We start from the raw sequence: 16421 nt of genomic DNA on the forward strand, positions 1-16421 counted from the left end.
TCGCATGTGAGAGGAGCTCTGATACTTAGAAAAGACTTTCTGAAGGCGTCATTTGGATTCCCCTTGGGGCTTGGTTGGGTCTCAGCAAAGCAGATACCAGGGACTGTAAAGGGGTTAAAGTTCAAAACGGCTCCGGTTCCGTTATCTTAAGGGTTAAAGCTTCCAAATTTGGTGTGCAATACTTTTAAGGCTTTAAGACACTGTGGTGAAAATTTGGTGAATTTTGAACAATTCCTTCATGTTTTTTCGCAATTGCAGTAATAAAGTGTGTTCAGTTTAAAATTTAAAGTGACAGTAACGGTTTTATTTTAAAACGTTTTTTGTACTTTGTTATCAAGTTTATGCCTGTTTAACATGTCTGAACTACCAGATAGACTGTGTTCTGAATGTGGGGAAGCCAGAATTCCTATTCATTTAAATAAATGTGATTTATGTGACAATGACAATGATGCCCAAGATGATTCCTCAAGTGAGGGGAGTAAGCATGGTACTGCATCATTCCCTCCTTCGTCTACACGAGTCTTGCCCACTCAGGAGGCCCCTAGTACATCTAGCGCGCCAATACTCCTTACTATGCAACAATTAACGGCTGTAATGGATAATTCTGTCAAAAACATTTTAGCCAAAATGAACACTTATCAGCGTAAGCGCGACTGCTCTGTTTTAGATACTGAAGAGCATGACGACGCTGATAATAATATTTCTGAAGGGCCCCTAACCCAGTCTGATGGGGCCAGGGAGGTTTTGTCTGAGGGAGAAATTACTGATTTAGGGAACATTTCTCAACAAGCTGAACCTGATGTGATTGCATTTAAATTTAAGTTGGAACATCTCCGCATTCTGCTTAAGGAGGTATTATCCACTCTGGATGATTGTGACAAGTTGGTCATCCCAGAGAAACTATGTAAAATGGACAAGTTCCTAGAGGTGCCGGGGCTCCCAGAAGCTTTTCCTATACCCAAGCGGGTGGCGGACATTGTTAATAAAGAATGGGAAAGGCCCGGTATTCCTTTCGTCCCTCCCCCCATATTTAAAAAATTGTTTCCTATGGTCGACCCCAGAAAGGACTTATGGCAGACAGTCCCCAAGGTCGAGGGAGCGGTTTCCACTTTAAACAAACGCGCCACTATACCCATAGAGGATAGTTGTGCTTTCAAAGATCCTATGGATAAAAAATTAGAAGGTTTGCTTAAAAAGATGTTTGTTCAGCAGGGTTACCTTCTACAACCAATTTCATGCATTGTCCCTGTCGCTACAGCCGCATGTTTCTGGTTCGATGAGCTGATAAAGGCGGTCGATAGTGATTCTCCTCCTTATGAGGAGATTATGGACAGAATCAATGCTCTCAAATTGGCTAATTCTTTCACCCTAGACGCCACTTTGCAATTGGCTAGGTTAGCGGCTAAGAATTCTGGGTTTGCTATTGTGGCGCGCAGAGCGCTTTGGTTGAAATCTTGGTCGGCTGATGCGTCTTCCAAGAACAAGCTACTTAACATTCCTTTCAAGGGGAAAACGCTGTTTGGCCCTGACTTGTAAGAGATTATCTCTGATATCACTGGGGGTAAGGGCCACGCCCTTCCTCAGGATCGGCCTTTCAAGGCAAAAAATAAACCTAATTTTCGTCCCTTTCGTAGAAACGGACCAGCCCAAAGTGCTACGTCCTCTAAGCAAGAGGGTAATACTTCTCAAGCCAAGCCAGCTTGGAGACCAATGCAAGGCTGGAACAAGGGAAAGCAGGCCAAGAAACCTGCCACTGCTACCAAGACAGCATGAAATGTTGGCCCCCGATCCGGGACCGGATCTGGTGGGGGGCAGACTCTCTCTCTTCGCTCAGGCTTGGGCAAGAGATGTTCTGGATCCTTGGGCGCTAGAAATAGTCTCCCAAGGTTATCTTCTGGAATTCAAGGGACTTCCCCCAAGGGGGAGGTTCCACAGGTCTCAGTTGTCTTCAGACCACATAAAAAGACAGGCATTCTTACATTGTGTAGAAGACCTGTTAAAAATGGGAGTAATTCATCCTGTTCCATTAAGAGAACAAGGGATGGGGTTCTACTCCAATCTGTTTATAGTTCCCAAAAAAGAGGGAACGTTCAGACCAATCTTAGATCTCAAGATTTTAAACAAGTTTCTCAAGGTTCCATCGTTCAAGATGGAAACCATTCGAACTATTCTTCCTTCCATCCAGGAAGGTCAATTCATGACCACGGTGGATTTAAAGGATGCGTATCTACATATTCCTATCCACAAGGAACATCATCGGTTCCTGAGGTTCGCATTCCTGGACAAACATTACCAGTTCGTGGCGCTTCCTTTCGGATTAGCCACTGCTCCAAGGATTTTCACAAAGGTACTAGGGTCCCTTCTAGCTGTGCTAAGACCAAGGGGCATTGCTGTAGTACCTTACTTGGACGACATTCTGATTCAAGCGTCGTCCCTTCCTCAAGCAAAGGCTCACACGGACATTGTCCTGGCCTTTCTCAGATCTCACGGATGGAAAGTGAACGTGGAAAAGAGTTCTCTATCTCCGTCAACAAGGGTTCCCTTCTTGGGAACAATAATAGACTCCTTAGAAATGAGGATTTTTCTGACAGAGGCCAGAAAAACAAAACTTCTAGACTCTTGTCGGATACTTCATTCCGTTCCTCTTCCTTCCATAGCTCAGTGCATGGAAGTGATCGGGTTGATGGTAGCGGCAATGGACATAGTTCCTTTTGCACGCATTCATCTAAGACCATTACAACTGTGCATGCTCAGTCAGTGGCATGGGGACTATACAGACTTGTCTCCGAAGATACAAGTAAATCAGAGGACCAGAGACTCACTCCGTTGGTGGCTGTCCCTGGACAACCTGTCACGAGGGATGACATTCCGCAGACCAGAGTGGGTCATTGTCACGACCGACGCCAGTCTGATGGGCTGGGGCGCGGTCTGGGGATCCCTGAAAGCTCAGGGTCTTTGGTCTCGGGAAGAATCTCTTCTACCGATAAATATTCTGGAACTGAGAGCGATATTCAATGCTCTCAAGGCTTGGCCTCAGCTAGCGAGGGCCAAGTTCATACGGTTTCAATCAGACAACATGACAACTGTTGCGTACATCAACCATCAGGGGGGAACAAGGAGTTCCCTGGCGATGGAAGAAGTGACCAAAATCATTCTATGGGCGGAGTCTCACTCCTGCCACCTGTCTGCTATCCACATCCCAGGAGTGGAAAATTGGGAAGCGGATTTTCTGAGTCGTCAGACATTGCATCCGGGGGAGTGGGAACTCCATCCGGAAATCTTTGCCCAAGTCACTCAGCTGTGGGGCATTCCAGACATGGATCTGATGGCCTCTCGTCAGAACTTCAAAGTTCCTTGCTACGGGTCCAGATCCAGGGATCCCAAGGCGGCTCTAGTGGATGCACTAGTAGCACCTTGGACCTTCAAACTAGCTTATGTGTTCCCGCCGTTTCCTCTCATCCCCAGGCTGGTAGCCAGGGTCAATCAGGAGAGGGCGTCGGTGATCTTGATAGCTCCTGCGTGGCCACGCAGGACTTGGTATGCAGATCTGGTGAATATGTCATCGGCTCCACCTTGGAAGCTACCTTTGAGACGAGACCTTCTTGTTCAGGGTCCGTTCGAACATCCGAATCTGGTTTCACTCCAGCTGACTGCTTGGAGATTGAACGCTTGATCTTATCGAAGCGAGGGTTCTCAGATTCTGTTATCGATACTCTTGTTCAGGCCAGAAAGCCTGTAACTAGAAAGATTTACCACAAAATTTGGAAAAAAAATATATCTGTTGGTGTGAATCTAAAGGATTCCCTTGGGACAAGGTTAAGATTCCTAGGATTCTATCCTTCCTTCAAGAAGGATTGGAAAAAGGATTATCTGCAAGTTCCCTGAAGGGACAGATTTCTGCCTTGTCTGTGTTACTTCACAAAAAGCTGGCCGCTGTGCCAGATGTTCAAGCCTTTGTTCAGGCTCTGGTTAGAATTAAGCCTGTTTACAAACCTTTGACTCCTCTTTGGAGTCTCAATTTAGTTCTTTCAGTTCTTCAGGGGGTTCCGTTTGAACCCTTGCATTCCGTTGATATTAAGTTATTATCTTGGAAAGTTTTGTTTTTAGTTGCAATTTCTTCTGCTAGAAGAGTTTCAGAATTATCTGCTCTGCAGTGTTCTCCTCCTTATCTGGTGTTCCATGCAGATAAGGTGGTTTTACGTACTAAACCTGGTTTTCTTCCAAAAGTTGTTTCTAACAAAAACATTAACCAGGAGATTATCGTACCTTCTCTGTGTCCGAAACCAGTTTCAAAGAAGGAACGTTTGTTGCACAATTTGGATGTTGTTCGCGCTCTAAAATTCTATTTAGATGCTACAAAGGATTTTAGACAAACATCTTCCTTGTTTGTTGTTTATTCCGGTAAAAGGAGAGGTCAAAAAGCAACTTCTACCTCTCTCTCTTTTTGGATTAAAAGCATCATCAGATTGGCTTACGAGACTGCCGGACGGCAGCCTCCCGAAAGAATCACAGCTCATTCCACTAGGGCTGTGGCTTCCACATGGGCCTTCAAGAACGAGGCTTCTGTTGATCAGATATGTAGGGCAGCGACTTGGTCTTCACTGCACACTTTTACCAAATTTTACAAGTTTGATACTTTTGCTTCTTCTGAGGCTATTTTTGGGAGAAAGGTTTTGCAAGCCGTGGTGCCTTCCATTTAGGTGACCTGATTTGCTCCCTCCCTTCATCCGTGTCCTAAAGCTTTGGTATTGGTTCCCACAAGTAAGGATGACGCCGTGGACCGGACACACCTATGTTGGAGAAAACAGAATTTATGTTTACCTGATAAATTACTTTCTCCAACGGTGTGTCCGGTCCACGGCCCGCCCTGGTTTTTTTAATCAGGTCTGATAATTTATTTTCTTTAACTACAGTCACCACGGTACCATATGGTTTCTCCTATGCAAATATTCCTCCTTAACGTCGGTCGAATGACTGGGGTAGGCGGAGCCTAGGAGGGATCATGTGACCAGCTTTGCTGGGCTCTTTGCCATTTCCTGTTGGGGAAGAGAATATCCCACAAGTAAGGATGACGCCGTGGACCGGACACACCGTTGGAGAAAGTAATTTATCAGGTAAACATAAATTCTGTTTTTTTACAGCTTATTTTTATTTCAGAATTTCATTAATTTCTTTTATAAGATTTTTTAATTACGATTTTTTCGTGTGATCCCTATTGCAATGTTTTCACCACCTTCACATACTTAAAGGTAGGGAACACCCCTTTGGGGGACACTGTTTTCAGTGACAGGGACTTCATATTACTGGTGAGATTTCTTAGAAAATAGCTTAAGTCCACAGAGCTTTATATAATCAAAATAAAAAAAATGTACTTATTTTAAAACTTTTTGGTACTGTTCCTATTAATTTACAATTCCATTTTAAATTGTTATTAAAGTTATAAATGTTAACACCTCTTACCTTAAAGTGAATGTAAATTTAGACGATAAAGTGTCCAGTTTTTAAACATCAGATTAAAAACAAGAGCACTTTAATTCATCAAAATTTTAATTTCACTCGTGTTGTGAAAATACTTACCTTTTAATCTTGACAGCCGATCCAGCGATTCCCCCAGTCGTTGCAAGCCTCTTCATACATCAGAAATGACGGATCAGTCATCATCCAATCACGGCTCTCCCCCCCTGGAGGAATCAGTGTCTGATTCAACGCTGAGATTGGAGGAAGCTGGATTCCTCATTTTAGACCCTAGAAGAGGTTTTGTGACGGGCGGGGAAAGCAATGCAGCGGCTGTCAAGATTAAAAGGTAAGTATTTTCACAACACGAGTGAAATGTAAATTTTGATGAATTAAAGTGCCCCTGTTTTTTAAAGGCCGGGGATTTTATCATCTAAATTTACATTCACTTTAAAGGGATAGTCTATGCCAAAATAAACTTTCATGATTCAGATAGGGCATGTAATTTTAAACAATTTTCCATTTTTTTTTATCACCAATTTTGCTTTGTTCTCTTGGTATTCTTAGTTGAAAGATTAACCTAGGAGGTTCATATGCTAATTTCTTAGACCTTGAAGGCCACCTCTTTTCAGAATGCATTTAACAGTTTTTCACCACTAGAGGGTGTTAGTTCGCGTATTTCATATAGTGAACACTGTGCTCGTGCACGTGAAGTTATCTGGGAGCAGGCACTGATTGGCTAAACTGCAAGTCTGTCAAAAGAACTGAAATAAAGGGGCAGTTTGCAGAGGCTTAGATAAAAGATAATCACTGAGGTTAAAAGTATATTAATATAACTGTGTTGGTTATGCAAAATTGGGGAATGGGTTATAAAGGGATTATCTATCTTTTAAAACAATAACAATTCTGGTGTAGACTGTCCCTTTAAGAAAACAGTGTTTAAACAGGGTTAGACTCTTATAAAATCAATGAAATTCCTAAGCTTCTATTTTTTTCTCTCTAATCAATAAAAAGAAACCATATACGATTTAACATTGCCATTGAAATACATATGTCCTATTCATTTTATGAAATGTAATGTTTTCTAATTTAAATATAGTAAGTTATTATGGGGTAATTTCAGAATAATACATTTTTAATGCATCTTAAAAAATATTTAGCACACTGAAAATCTTGGCAGAATAGTTGCTGAATTCTGTATTTCATTTATATTTTAGGACAAAAATGCATCTTGATTGCATTAACTGCTACTGGAATTTATAAACTTTTATCACAGTACAGAAAAACTGTAAATGCCATATTTTCTTTTTAAGCCTTGGAATACAAAATCAGCAAAAAACTGAATAAAAAAGTTGCTTTGTGAAACACTTGAAATTGAATAATTACATAATCCACATTCTTGCTATAATGGAAGAATTGTACAATAAGTGCAAGATGGCTGTTAAAGGAATTTTAGTTCAGAATGTGATAAATATTAGATATGTTATAAAAATCAGTATACATTTAACAGACAATTAGAAATATCATTAAAATAACTTGTTTCGCGAGACTATAATTTTGCACATGCACACAAACACACACATTATACACACACACATATGCTCATTAAACAGACACAAGCACACCCTTTTATTTGTACTCAAACTGACTCTATACACACACACAAACACAATATACATAAACTCTACACACACACACATACACACACAAGCACACCCATCTATTTGTACTCACACTCACTCTACGCACACATTATATATAAACTCTATACACACACGCACACTATACACACACAAAACACACACGTACATTTAAACATATTTGCACATACTGCATTCTTACTGTATAAAATACAATTTTAAGAAACATTTGAATTTTTTGTAAAAATGCATAATGATGCACTATCAGAAACTGTGGATGCAAATCAGTTAAGGTAATTAAAGGGACAGTGTAGGCCAAAATAAACTTTCATGATTCAGATAGAGCATGTAATTTTAAACAATTTTCCAATTTACTTTTATCACCAATTTTGCTTTGTTCTCTTGGTAATTTCTTATACCTTGAAGCCCACCTCTTTCAGATTGCATTTTAACAGTTTTTCCCCACTAGAGGGTGTTAGTTCACGTATTTCATATAGATGACACTGTGCTCGTGCACGAGAAGTTATCTGGGATAAGGCACTGATTGGCTAGACTGCAAGTCTGTCAAAAGAACTGAAAAAGGGGCAGTTTGCAGAGTCTTAGATACAAGATAATCACAGAGATTAAAAGTATATTAATATAACTGTGTTAGTTATGCAAAACTGGGGAATGGGTAATAAAGGGATTATCTATCTTTTAAAACAATGAAAATTCTGGTGTAGACTGTCCCTTTAAGACAGTAGTTAAATTGTTATAATAAACATACACATAAATGCTGCTTATAACAACTTAACTAAGTAGAGACAAGTCAAAGTGACTCTTCTTCCTGCAATCCAAAACACCATATGACATGGATATTTCTGTATATAGAGATATAGTTAAACAGCAGTTACTTGAAATACTGATAATTATTTACAATACCAATAAGACTTAACTGCAAAGAAAGGGTACTCCAGCCTTGGCAGATTAATGTAAAAACACCTTTATTGTGCCATGGTCCTCAAAAACAACGTTTCAGACCCTCATTAGGTCCTTAGTCATGTCTTAGTCAAATGAATGCAAGACAATCCTTAAGAGTTTTACAAGTCTATTAATGGTAAACAAAATATAAGAAGGTAAATATTGAAGCACTATAACATGAAACAGCCATAATGATCATCAATGACCAGGGAATGGATGAGGTGATATATACAAAATAGCACAGGAATTTCAGCGCTTAAAATCTAAAAAGGATACCTATGCCACTCTCCACTATCTCCCCAAGATAGAAATGGAACAAACAATATGGCGAATGAGAGGGCGCTAAAAAGCTGGGTATACTTAACACACCTAATTGGTTAAGATTATATCAAAAGTAAGAATACATCAAAGACGGTAAATTTTATATCAATCATTTACTAGTGGGAATAATCCCTATTTAGTGCAATACATAAATTCATAAAACAATGTATGAAAACAATTTTAGACACATAAAATATTGACACGATATCTTTAACTTATATTTTTGGAATACCACCCTGATAAAAAATATATATTGTAATAAGCGCTTAAAAATAAAATTTAATCAATTTTATTTGTAAGCGCTTATTACAATATATATTTTTTATCAGGGTGGTATTCCAAAAATATAAGTTAAAGATATCGTGTCAATATTTTATGTGTCTAAAATTGTTTTCATACATTGTTTTATGAATTTATGTATTGCACTAAATAGGGATTATTCCCACTAGTAAATGATTGATAAAAAATTTACCGTCTTTGATGTATTCTTACTTTTGATATAATCTTAACCAATTAGGTGTGTTAAGTATACCCAGCTTTTTAGCGCCCTCTCATTCGCCATAATGGATGAGGTGAGAAAGACATAGCCAAAAAAGGATTTCTAACCTCTTGCCAATAGCTTGGTAGAGTCTAGATGATTTCAGTAAGTGTCAATATATAAGATAATATATATTGATAATATAAAGGTAAATAAAACTCCAGGTCTAGATGAAATAGAAGCGTGGATTATGAGGGGAATTTGCTTTATAACAACCAAACTTCAAAACTCAGGCCTAGATTTAGAGTTTGGCGGTAGCCGTGAAAACCAGCGTTAGAGGCTCCTAATGCTGGTTTTAAGCTACCGCCGGTATTTGGAGTCAGTCAGGAAAGGGTCTAACGCTCACTTTTCATCCACGACTTTTCCATACCGCAGATCCCCTTACGTCAATTGCGTATCCTATCTTTTCAATGGGATCTTTCTAACTCGTATTTAGAGTCGTGTCTGAAGTGAGCGTTAGAAATCTAACGACAAAACTCCAGCCGCAGAAAAAAGTCAGTAGTTAAGAGCTTTCTGGGCTAACGCCGGTTTATAAAGCTCTTAACTACTGTGCTATAAATTATCACTAACACCCATAAACTACCTATGTACCCCTAAACCGAGGTCCCCCCACATCGCCGCCACTCGATTATTTTTTTTTAACCCCTAATCTGCCGACCGCCACCTACGTTATACTTATGTACCCCTAATCTGCTGCCCCTAACACCGCCGACCCCTATATTATATTTATTAACCCCTAATCTGCCCCCCTCAATGTCGCCTCCACCTGCCTACACTTATTAACCCCTAATCTGCCGAGCGGACCGCACCGCTATTATAATAAAGTTATTAACCCCTAATCTGCCTCACTAACCCTATAATAAATAGTATTAACCCCTAATCTGCCCTCCCTAACATCGCCGACACCTAACTTCAAACATTAACCCCTAATCTGCCGACTGGAGCTCACCGCTATTCTAATAAATGTATTAACCCCTAAAGCTAAGTCTAACCCTAACACTAACACCCCCCTAAGTTAAATATAATTTAAATCTAACGAAATAAATTAACTCTTATTAAATAAATTATTCCTATTTAAAGCTTAATACTTACCTGTAAAATAAACCCTAATATAGCTACAATATAAATTATAATTATATTATAGCTATTTTAGGATTTATATTTATTTTACAGGTAACTTTGTATTTATTTTAACCAGGTACAATAGCTATTAAATAGTTAAGAACTATTTAATAGCTAAAATAGTTAAAATAATTACAAAATTACCTGTAAAATAAATCCTAACCTAAGTTACAATTAAACCTAACACTAGACTATCAATAAATTAATTAAATACAATACTTACAATTATCTACAATTAAACCTAACACTACACTATCAATAAATGATTTAAATACAATATCTACAAATAAATACAATTAAATAAACTAACTAAAGTACAAAAAATAAAAAAGAACTGTTACATAAAATAAAAAATAAATATTTACAAACATTAGAAAAATATTACAACAATTTTAAACTAATTACACCTACTCTAAGCCCCCTAATAAAATAACAAAGCCCCCCAAAATAAAAAAATGCCCTACCCTATTATAAATTACAAAAGTTCAAAGCTCTTTTACCTTACCAGCCCTGAACAGGGCCCTTTGTGGGGCATGCCCCAAAGAATTCAGCTCTTTTGCCTGTAAAAAAAACATATACAATACCCCCCCAACATTACAACCCACCACCCACATACCCCTAATCTAACCCAACCCCCCCTTAAATAAACCTAACACTAAGCCCCTGAAGATCTTCCTACCTTATCTTCACCTCACCGGGTATCACCGATGCGTCCTGGCTCCAAAATCTTCATCCAAGCCCAAGCGGAGGCTAGACATCCATCATCCGACGGCTGAAGAAGTCCAGAAGAGGGTCCAAAGTCTTCATCCTATCCGGGAAGAAGAGTAGATCCGGACCAGCAACCATCTTCTTCCAAGCGGCATCTTCTATCTTCATCCGATGAGGACCGGCTCCATCGTGAAGACCTCCAGCGCGGACCCATCTTCTTCCGACGACGTCCAACTGAAGAATGACGGTTCCTTTAAGGGACGTCATCCAAGATGGCGTCCCTCGAATTCCGATTGGCTGATAGGATTCTATCAGCCAATCGGAATTAAGGTAGGAAAATTCTGATTGGCTGATGGAATCAGCCAATCAGAATCAAGTTCAATCCGATTGGCTGATCCGATCAGCCAATCAGATTGAGCTTGCATTCTATTGGCTGATCGGAACAGCCAATAGAATGCGAGCTCAATCTGATTGGCTGATCGGATCAGCCAATCGGATTGAACTTGATTCTGATTGGCTGATTCCATCAGCCAATCAGAATTTTCCTACCTTAATTCCGATTGGCTGATAGAATCCTATCAGCCAATCTGAATTCAAGGGACGCCATCTTGGATGACGTCCCTTAAAGGAGCCTTCATTCGTCGGTAGTCCGTCGGGCCAGCAAGATGTTCCGCGTCGGAGGTCTGCAAGATGGATCCGGAAGAAAGAAGATTGAAGATGCCGTTGATAGAAGACTTCAGCCGGATCATGGACCTCTTCAGCTCCCACTTGGATGAAGACTTCAGCCGGATCATGGACATCTTCAGCCCCCCGCTTTGGCTTGGATCAAGACATCGGAGGAGCTCTTCTGGATCGATCGGTGAACCTGGTATGGTGAAGATAAGGTAGGAAGATCTTCAGGGGCTTAGTGTTAGGTTTATTTAAGGGGAGTTTGGGTTAGATTAGGGGTATGTGGGTGGTGGGTTGTAATGTTGGGGGGGTATTGTATGTGTTTTTTTTACAGGCAAAAGAGCTGAATCCTTTGGGGCATGCCCCGCAAAGGGCCCTGTTCAGGGCTGGTAAGGTAAATGAGCTTTGAACTTTTGTAATTTAGAATAGGGTAGGGCATTTTTTTATTTCGGGGTCTTTGTTATTTTATTAGGGGGCGTAGAGTAGGTGTAATTAGTTTAAAATTGTTGTAATATTTTTCTGATATTTGTAAATATTTTTTTATTTTTTGTGACTTAGTTCTTTTTTTTTTTAACTTTAGTTAGTTTATTTCATTGTATTTAATTGCAGGTATTGTATTTAATTAATTTATTGATAGTGTAGTGTTAGGTTTAATTGTAGGTAATTGTAGGTATTTTATTTAATTAATTTATTGATAGTGTAGTGTTAGGTTTAATTGTAACTTAGGTTAGGATTTATTTTACAGGTAATTTTGTAATTATTTTAACTATTTTAGCTATTGTACCTGGTTAAAATAAATACAAAGTTACCTGTAAAATAAATATAAATCCTAAAATAGCTATAATATAAATATAATTTATATTGTAGCTATATTAGGATTTATTTTACAGGTAAGTATTTAGCTTTAAATAGGAATAATTTATTTAATAAGAGTTCATTAATTTCGTTAGATTTAAATTATATTTAACTTAGGGGGGTGTTAGTGTTAGGGTTAGACTTAGCTTTAGGGGTTAATACATTTATTAGAATAGCGGTGAGCTCCAGTCGGCAGATTAGGGGTTAATGTTTGAAGTTAGGTGTCGGCGATGTTAGGGAGGGCAGATTAGGGGTTAATACTATTTATTATAGGGTTAGTAAGGCGGATTAGGGGTTAATAACTTTATTATAATAGCGGTGCGGTCCGCTCGGCAGATTAGGGGTTAATAAGTGTAGGCAGGTGAAAGCGACGTTGTGGGGGGCAGATTAGGGGTTAATAAATATAATATAGGGGTCGGCGGTGTTAGGGGCAGCAGATTAGGGGTACATAGGGATAATGTAAGTAGCGGCGGCTTACGGAGCGGCAGATTAGGGGTTAAAAATAATATGCAGGGGTCAGCGATAGCCGGGGCGGCAGAATAGGGGTTAATAAGTGTAAGGTTAGGGGTGTTTAGACTCGGGGTACATGTTAGGGTGTTAGGTGCAGACTTAGGAAGTGTTTCCCCATAGGAAACAATGGGGCTGCGTTAGGAGCTGAACGCGGCTTTTTTGCAGGTGTTAGGTTTTTTTCAGCTCAAACAGCCCCATTGTTTTCTATGGGAGAATCGTGCACAAGCACGTTTTTGAAGCTGGCCGCGTCCGTAAGCAACTCTGGTATCGAGAGTTGAAGTTGCGTTAAATATGCTCTACGCTCCTTTTTTGGAGCCTAACACAGCCATTCTGTGAACTCTCAATACCAGTGTTATTTAAAAGGTGCGGCCAGAAAAAAGCCAGCGTTAGCCGCGGGTCGTTACCGACAAAACTCTAAATCTAGCCGATAGTTTCCTCAAGCAGGATACCAAGCAACTGGAGCAAAACTAAAACATTCAAACTCTTTTAAAAAAAGTTGATCACTAAACTTGACATCTCTATTTAAGAAGCTGCTTTAGGGGATTATACGCAATTAATATATGCAAGAGTATATTTTTGAAAATAAGATCATGAGTAACCATCAGTATGGTGTTATGAGAAGTAGGTAGGGTCAAACTAATCAATTCATTTTATATAAGGAAGTAAGAAGGAGCATAGATAAATACATATAGGCCACATCAGACACTCATTAAATGATACAATTAGGAAATATGTATTATGCAGAGAGGATATAAACACCAAATCACCAGTGGTCAAGAATTTTGTCTCATGTAGAAACTTTTAAATGTTTCTCATTTCAGCTGTTGATCAAATTTCAACAATGCCTGAAGAGATAACAGATGTGTACAGTTAAAGGGACATAATACTCATATGGTAAATCACTTGAAACTGATGCAGCATAACTGTAAAAAGCTGACAGGAAAATATCACCTGAGTATCTCTATGTAAAAAAGGAAGATATTTTACCTCACAATTTCCTCAGCTCAGCAAAGTAAGTTCTGTGTAAAAGTTATACTTCAGCTGCAGCCCAGCTGCAGGTAAAAATAAATAAATGAAGACATGAACAGCAGCCAATCAGCATCAGCAGTGCTGAGGTCATGAACTCTTTTACTGTGATCTCATGAGATTTCACTTAACTCTCATGAGATTTCATTGTAAACTTCCTTAGAAATCCTTTACAATGGGATGTGGCTACTGAGAAACTTTTGAGGTAAAATAGCTTTCTTTTTTACATAGAGATTATCAGGTGATATTTTCTAGTCAGCTTTTTACAGCTATACTGCATCCCTTTCAAGTGTTTAAACATTTGGGTATTATGGCCCTTTAAGCAAGAAAGAAGTATTTTGTCTGTTTACTTTAAATAAAAGAAAACCATTATGTTTAAATCTCAAGTGTGATATAGGTTTGTCTGTAAATCTACAATAAGTTGGTTTTCCAAGTATTTCATATTCATGGTTTACAAACTAAATATAGTTTCATTATGATTGAGTATTTAGCGCTATTTAGAGCTCCTGCTCAAGCATAAAACTGCTAGAAGCAGTCATTTTGTGCTCACAGGCTAGCACATATATTACAAGTTGAAAATAGAACTGGTATGTGCTAATTTGAGATAGAAACCTGGCATGTGCTAATTTCAGGACCTCGGATATTGCAACTGCACTAACTTTTTCTCCCCGTAGATTTCAATGGAGAGGGCAGAAAAAAAAACTAACACTTATCGCTCACGTGCGATCCAGACAGGTTTTCAGCATCACCCTTAGGGAGACTTCCTTCAGGGTCATACTTTGCATATACTAAAAGAGAGAAGTGCTTAACCTGGGAATAAAGAATAGCATAATAGCTTGTTCTTTGGCTAGTTACTACCCAAGGAGCTGCCTTTTTTTGCTCAACATGTGAGTGTTTTGCAGTTTCTCTCATTCAGAGAGGGATTGCCTGGTATTTCGAGACTAGACTACACTGTTTAGTCAGGGTCAGACTGATATACTACAGGAAGGTTCTTATCTGTGAAAGGCACATGCTGCGCAAAAAGAGGCAGCTCCTAGGGTGGTAACTAGCCATAGAACAAACTATTATGCTATTGTTCATTCTAAGGATGAGCAATTCTCTCCTTTTATTTATATATACGTTGATTGGAGTAGCCGTGTTAGTCCAGTGATATCAAAATATATTGCATTGAGTAATGATACGTTTTTATTGGACTAACTATACATTTATAAGATGACAATCTTTCGGAAGAATGTCTTCCTTTTTCAAGTCTGAAGCAATACTGACCAATTTGATGGAATTTACAGATTTTTTTAAACATAGGCTAAAAAGAAAGAAAGTGTTATAGAGGTCTGAGTGCAAGGAGGAGGGGGTGTCGTAAAATCATGAGGGGGGTTTAGGAGACAGACAGTGTCCAGTGAAGGATAACAGACATGGGAAATATATGGTTATACACAAAGCATGTACTGACTAAAGCTATATATATCAACATAGAATCAATATGTATAAAGATGTGAAATTAGGTATACAGGGGAATATAAGATTCAAAAAAGGAGAAAAAAAAAAGGTAATAATAATAATGACAAAAGTGTGGACATAGGCTTACCTGCGTACCTATGCATGGAGAGGGTGGAATATACAATGTAATTGACTACAGTATATGAAAGTACATTACAAAAAGATAAGAAACCAGAGTCCATATTTAGTCCAGAATTTAGCAAGTTGAAGTGCATTATCATTTTCATTTCAAAGGTTTTTCTTTCCATGTTGTTTTTGAAGTTGCCTCTTGATTGATTTTGAGGTTTTGGATGGAGTGGTCAGGTTGAGTGAAATGGTGACCAACAGGGGTACAGTATTTTGTTTCACAGTGGTTTTTGATTGAGTGTCTGTGTAAGTTCATCCGAAGGTGCAGTTTTTGACTTGTTTCTCCAATATAACGTCCCACTTGGACCGTGACAAACACCTCATCACACTGTCCCAATCATTTAGAGAAAAAGGTTACAAAACTAGGGTTATAAACAAACAAATTAACTCTGCCCTCAATACGCCATGTGAACACTTGCTACAATACAGGGGGAAGAAAAATATATTGTGTATCCCATTAGTAGTAGCTGTAGAAGGAATATGAAAAATCATTAAAGACTTACAGCCACTACTCTTAGAGGATCCCACACTCAAAAATATCTTTACAAAACCCCCTATCCTGGCACTTAGACAACCACCCAAGCTAAAACAGAAATTGGTCCAAAGAAAGCTACCCCTTGATAAAAAGAACACTCAGAATGGAACCAAGTGCTGCAACAAAGTTTTCTGCTAACTATGTCAACACATTTGTGAAAGCAGCACAGCTAATCACAAGAGTGAATCCTATAACATTAAAGGGGCATATTCATGTATATCTGCAAATGTTGTATACATGATACATTGGACTGCATGTGAAGTGGGATGTTATTTTGGAGAAACAAATAAAAAAACTGCACCTTCAGATGAACTTACACAGACACTCAATCAAAAACCACTGTGAAAAAAAATACTGTACCCCTGTTGGTCACCATTTCACCCAACCTGACCACTCCATCCAAAACCTCAAAATCAAGATTCTCAGAGGCAACTTCAAAAACACCATGGAAAGAAAAACC

The 16421-nt window shown here is 38.8% G+C and overlaps 1 protein-coding gene across 1 annotated transcript in view; it reads left to right on the top strand.

Annotated features, from left to right (window-relative positions):
- The first annotated feature begins 8938 nt into the window (after positions 1-8938).
- Positions 8939-16421, top strand: part of CNTNAP4 (contactin associated protein family member 4) — a 190665-nt gene continuing 183182 nt past the window's right edge. Inside the window, exon 1 of the mRNA XM_053699959.1 lies at positions 8939-8947. Within this exon, the coding sequence (XP_053555934.1) occupies positions 8939-8947 (9 nt within the window). The remainder of the gene's footprint in view (positions 8948-16421) is intronic.

Source organism: Bombina bombina, chromosome 2 (genome assembly GCF_027579735.1).
Source record: "Bombina bombina isolate aBomBom1 chromosome 2, aBomBom1.pri, whole genome shotgun sequence".
In the NCBI taxonomy this organism is placed as follows: Eukaryota; Metazoa; Chordata; class Amphibia; order Anura; family Bombinatoridae; genus Bombina; species Bombina bombina.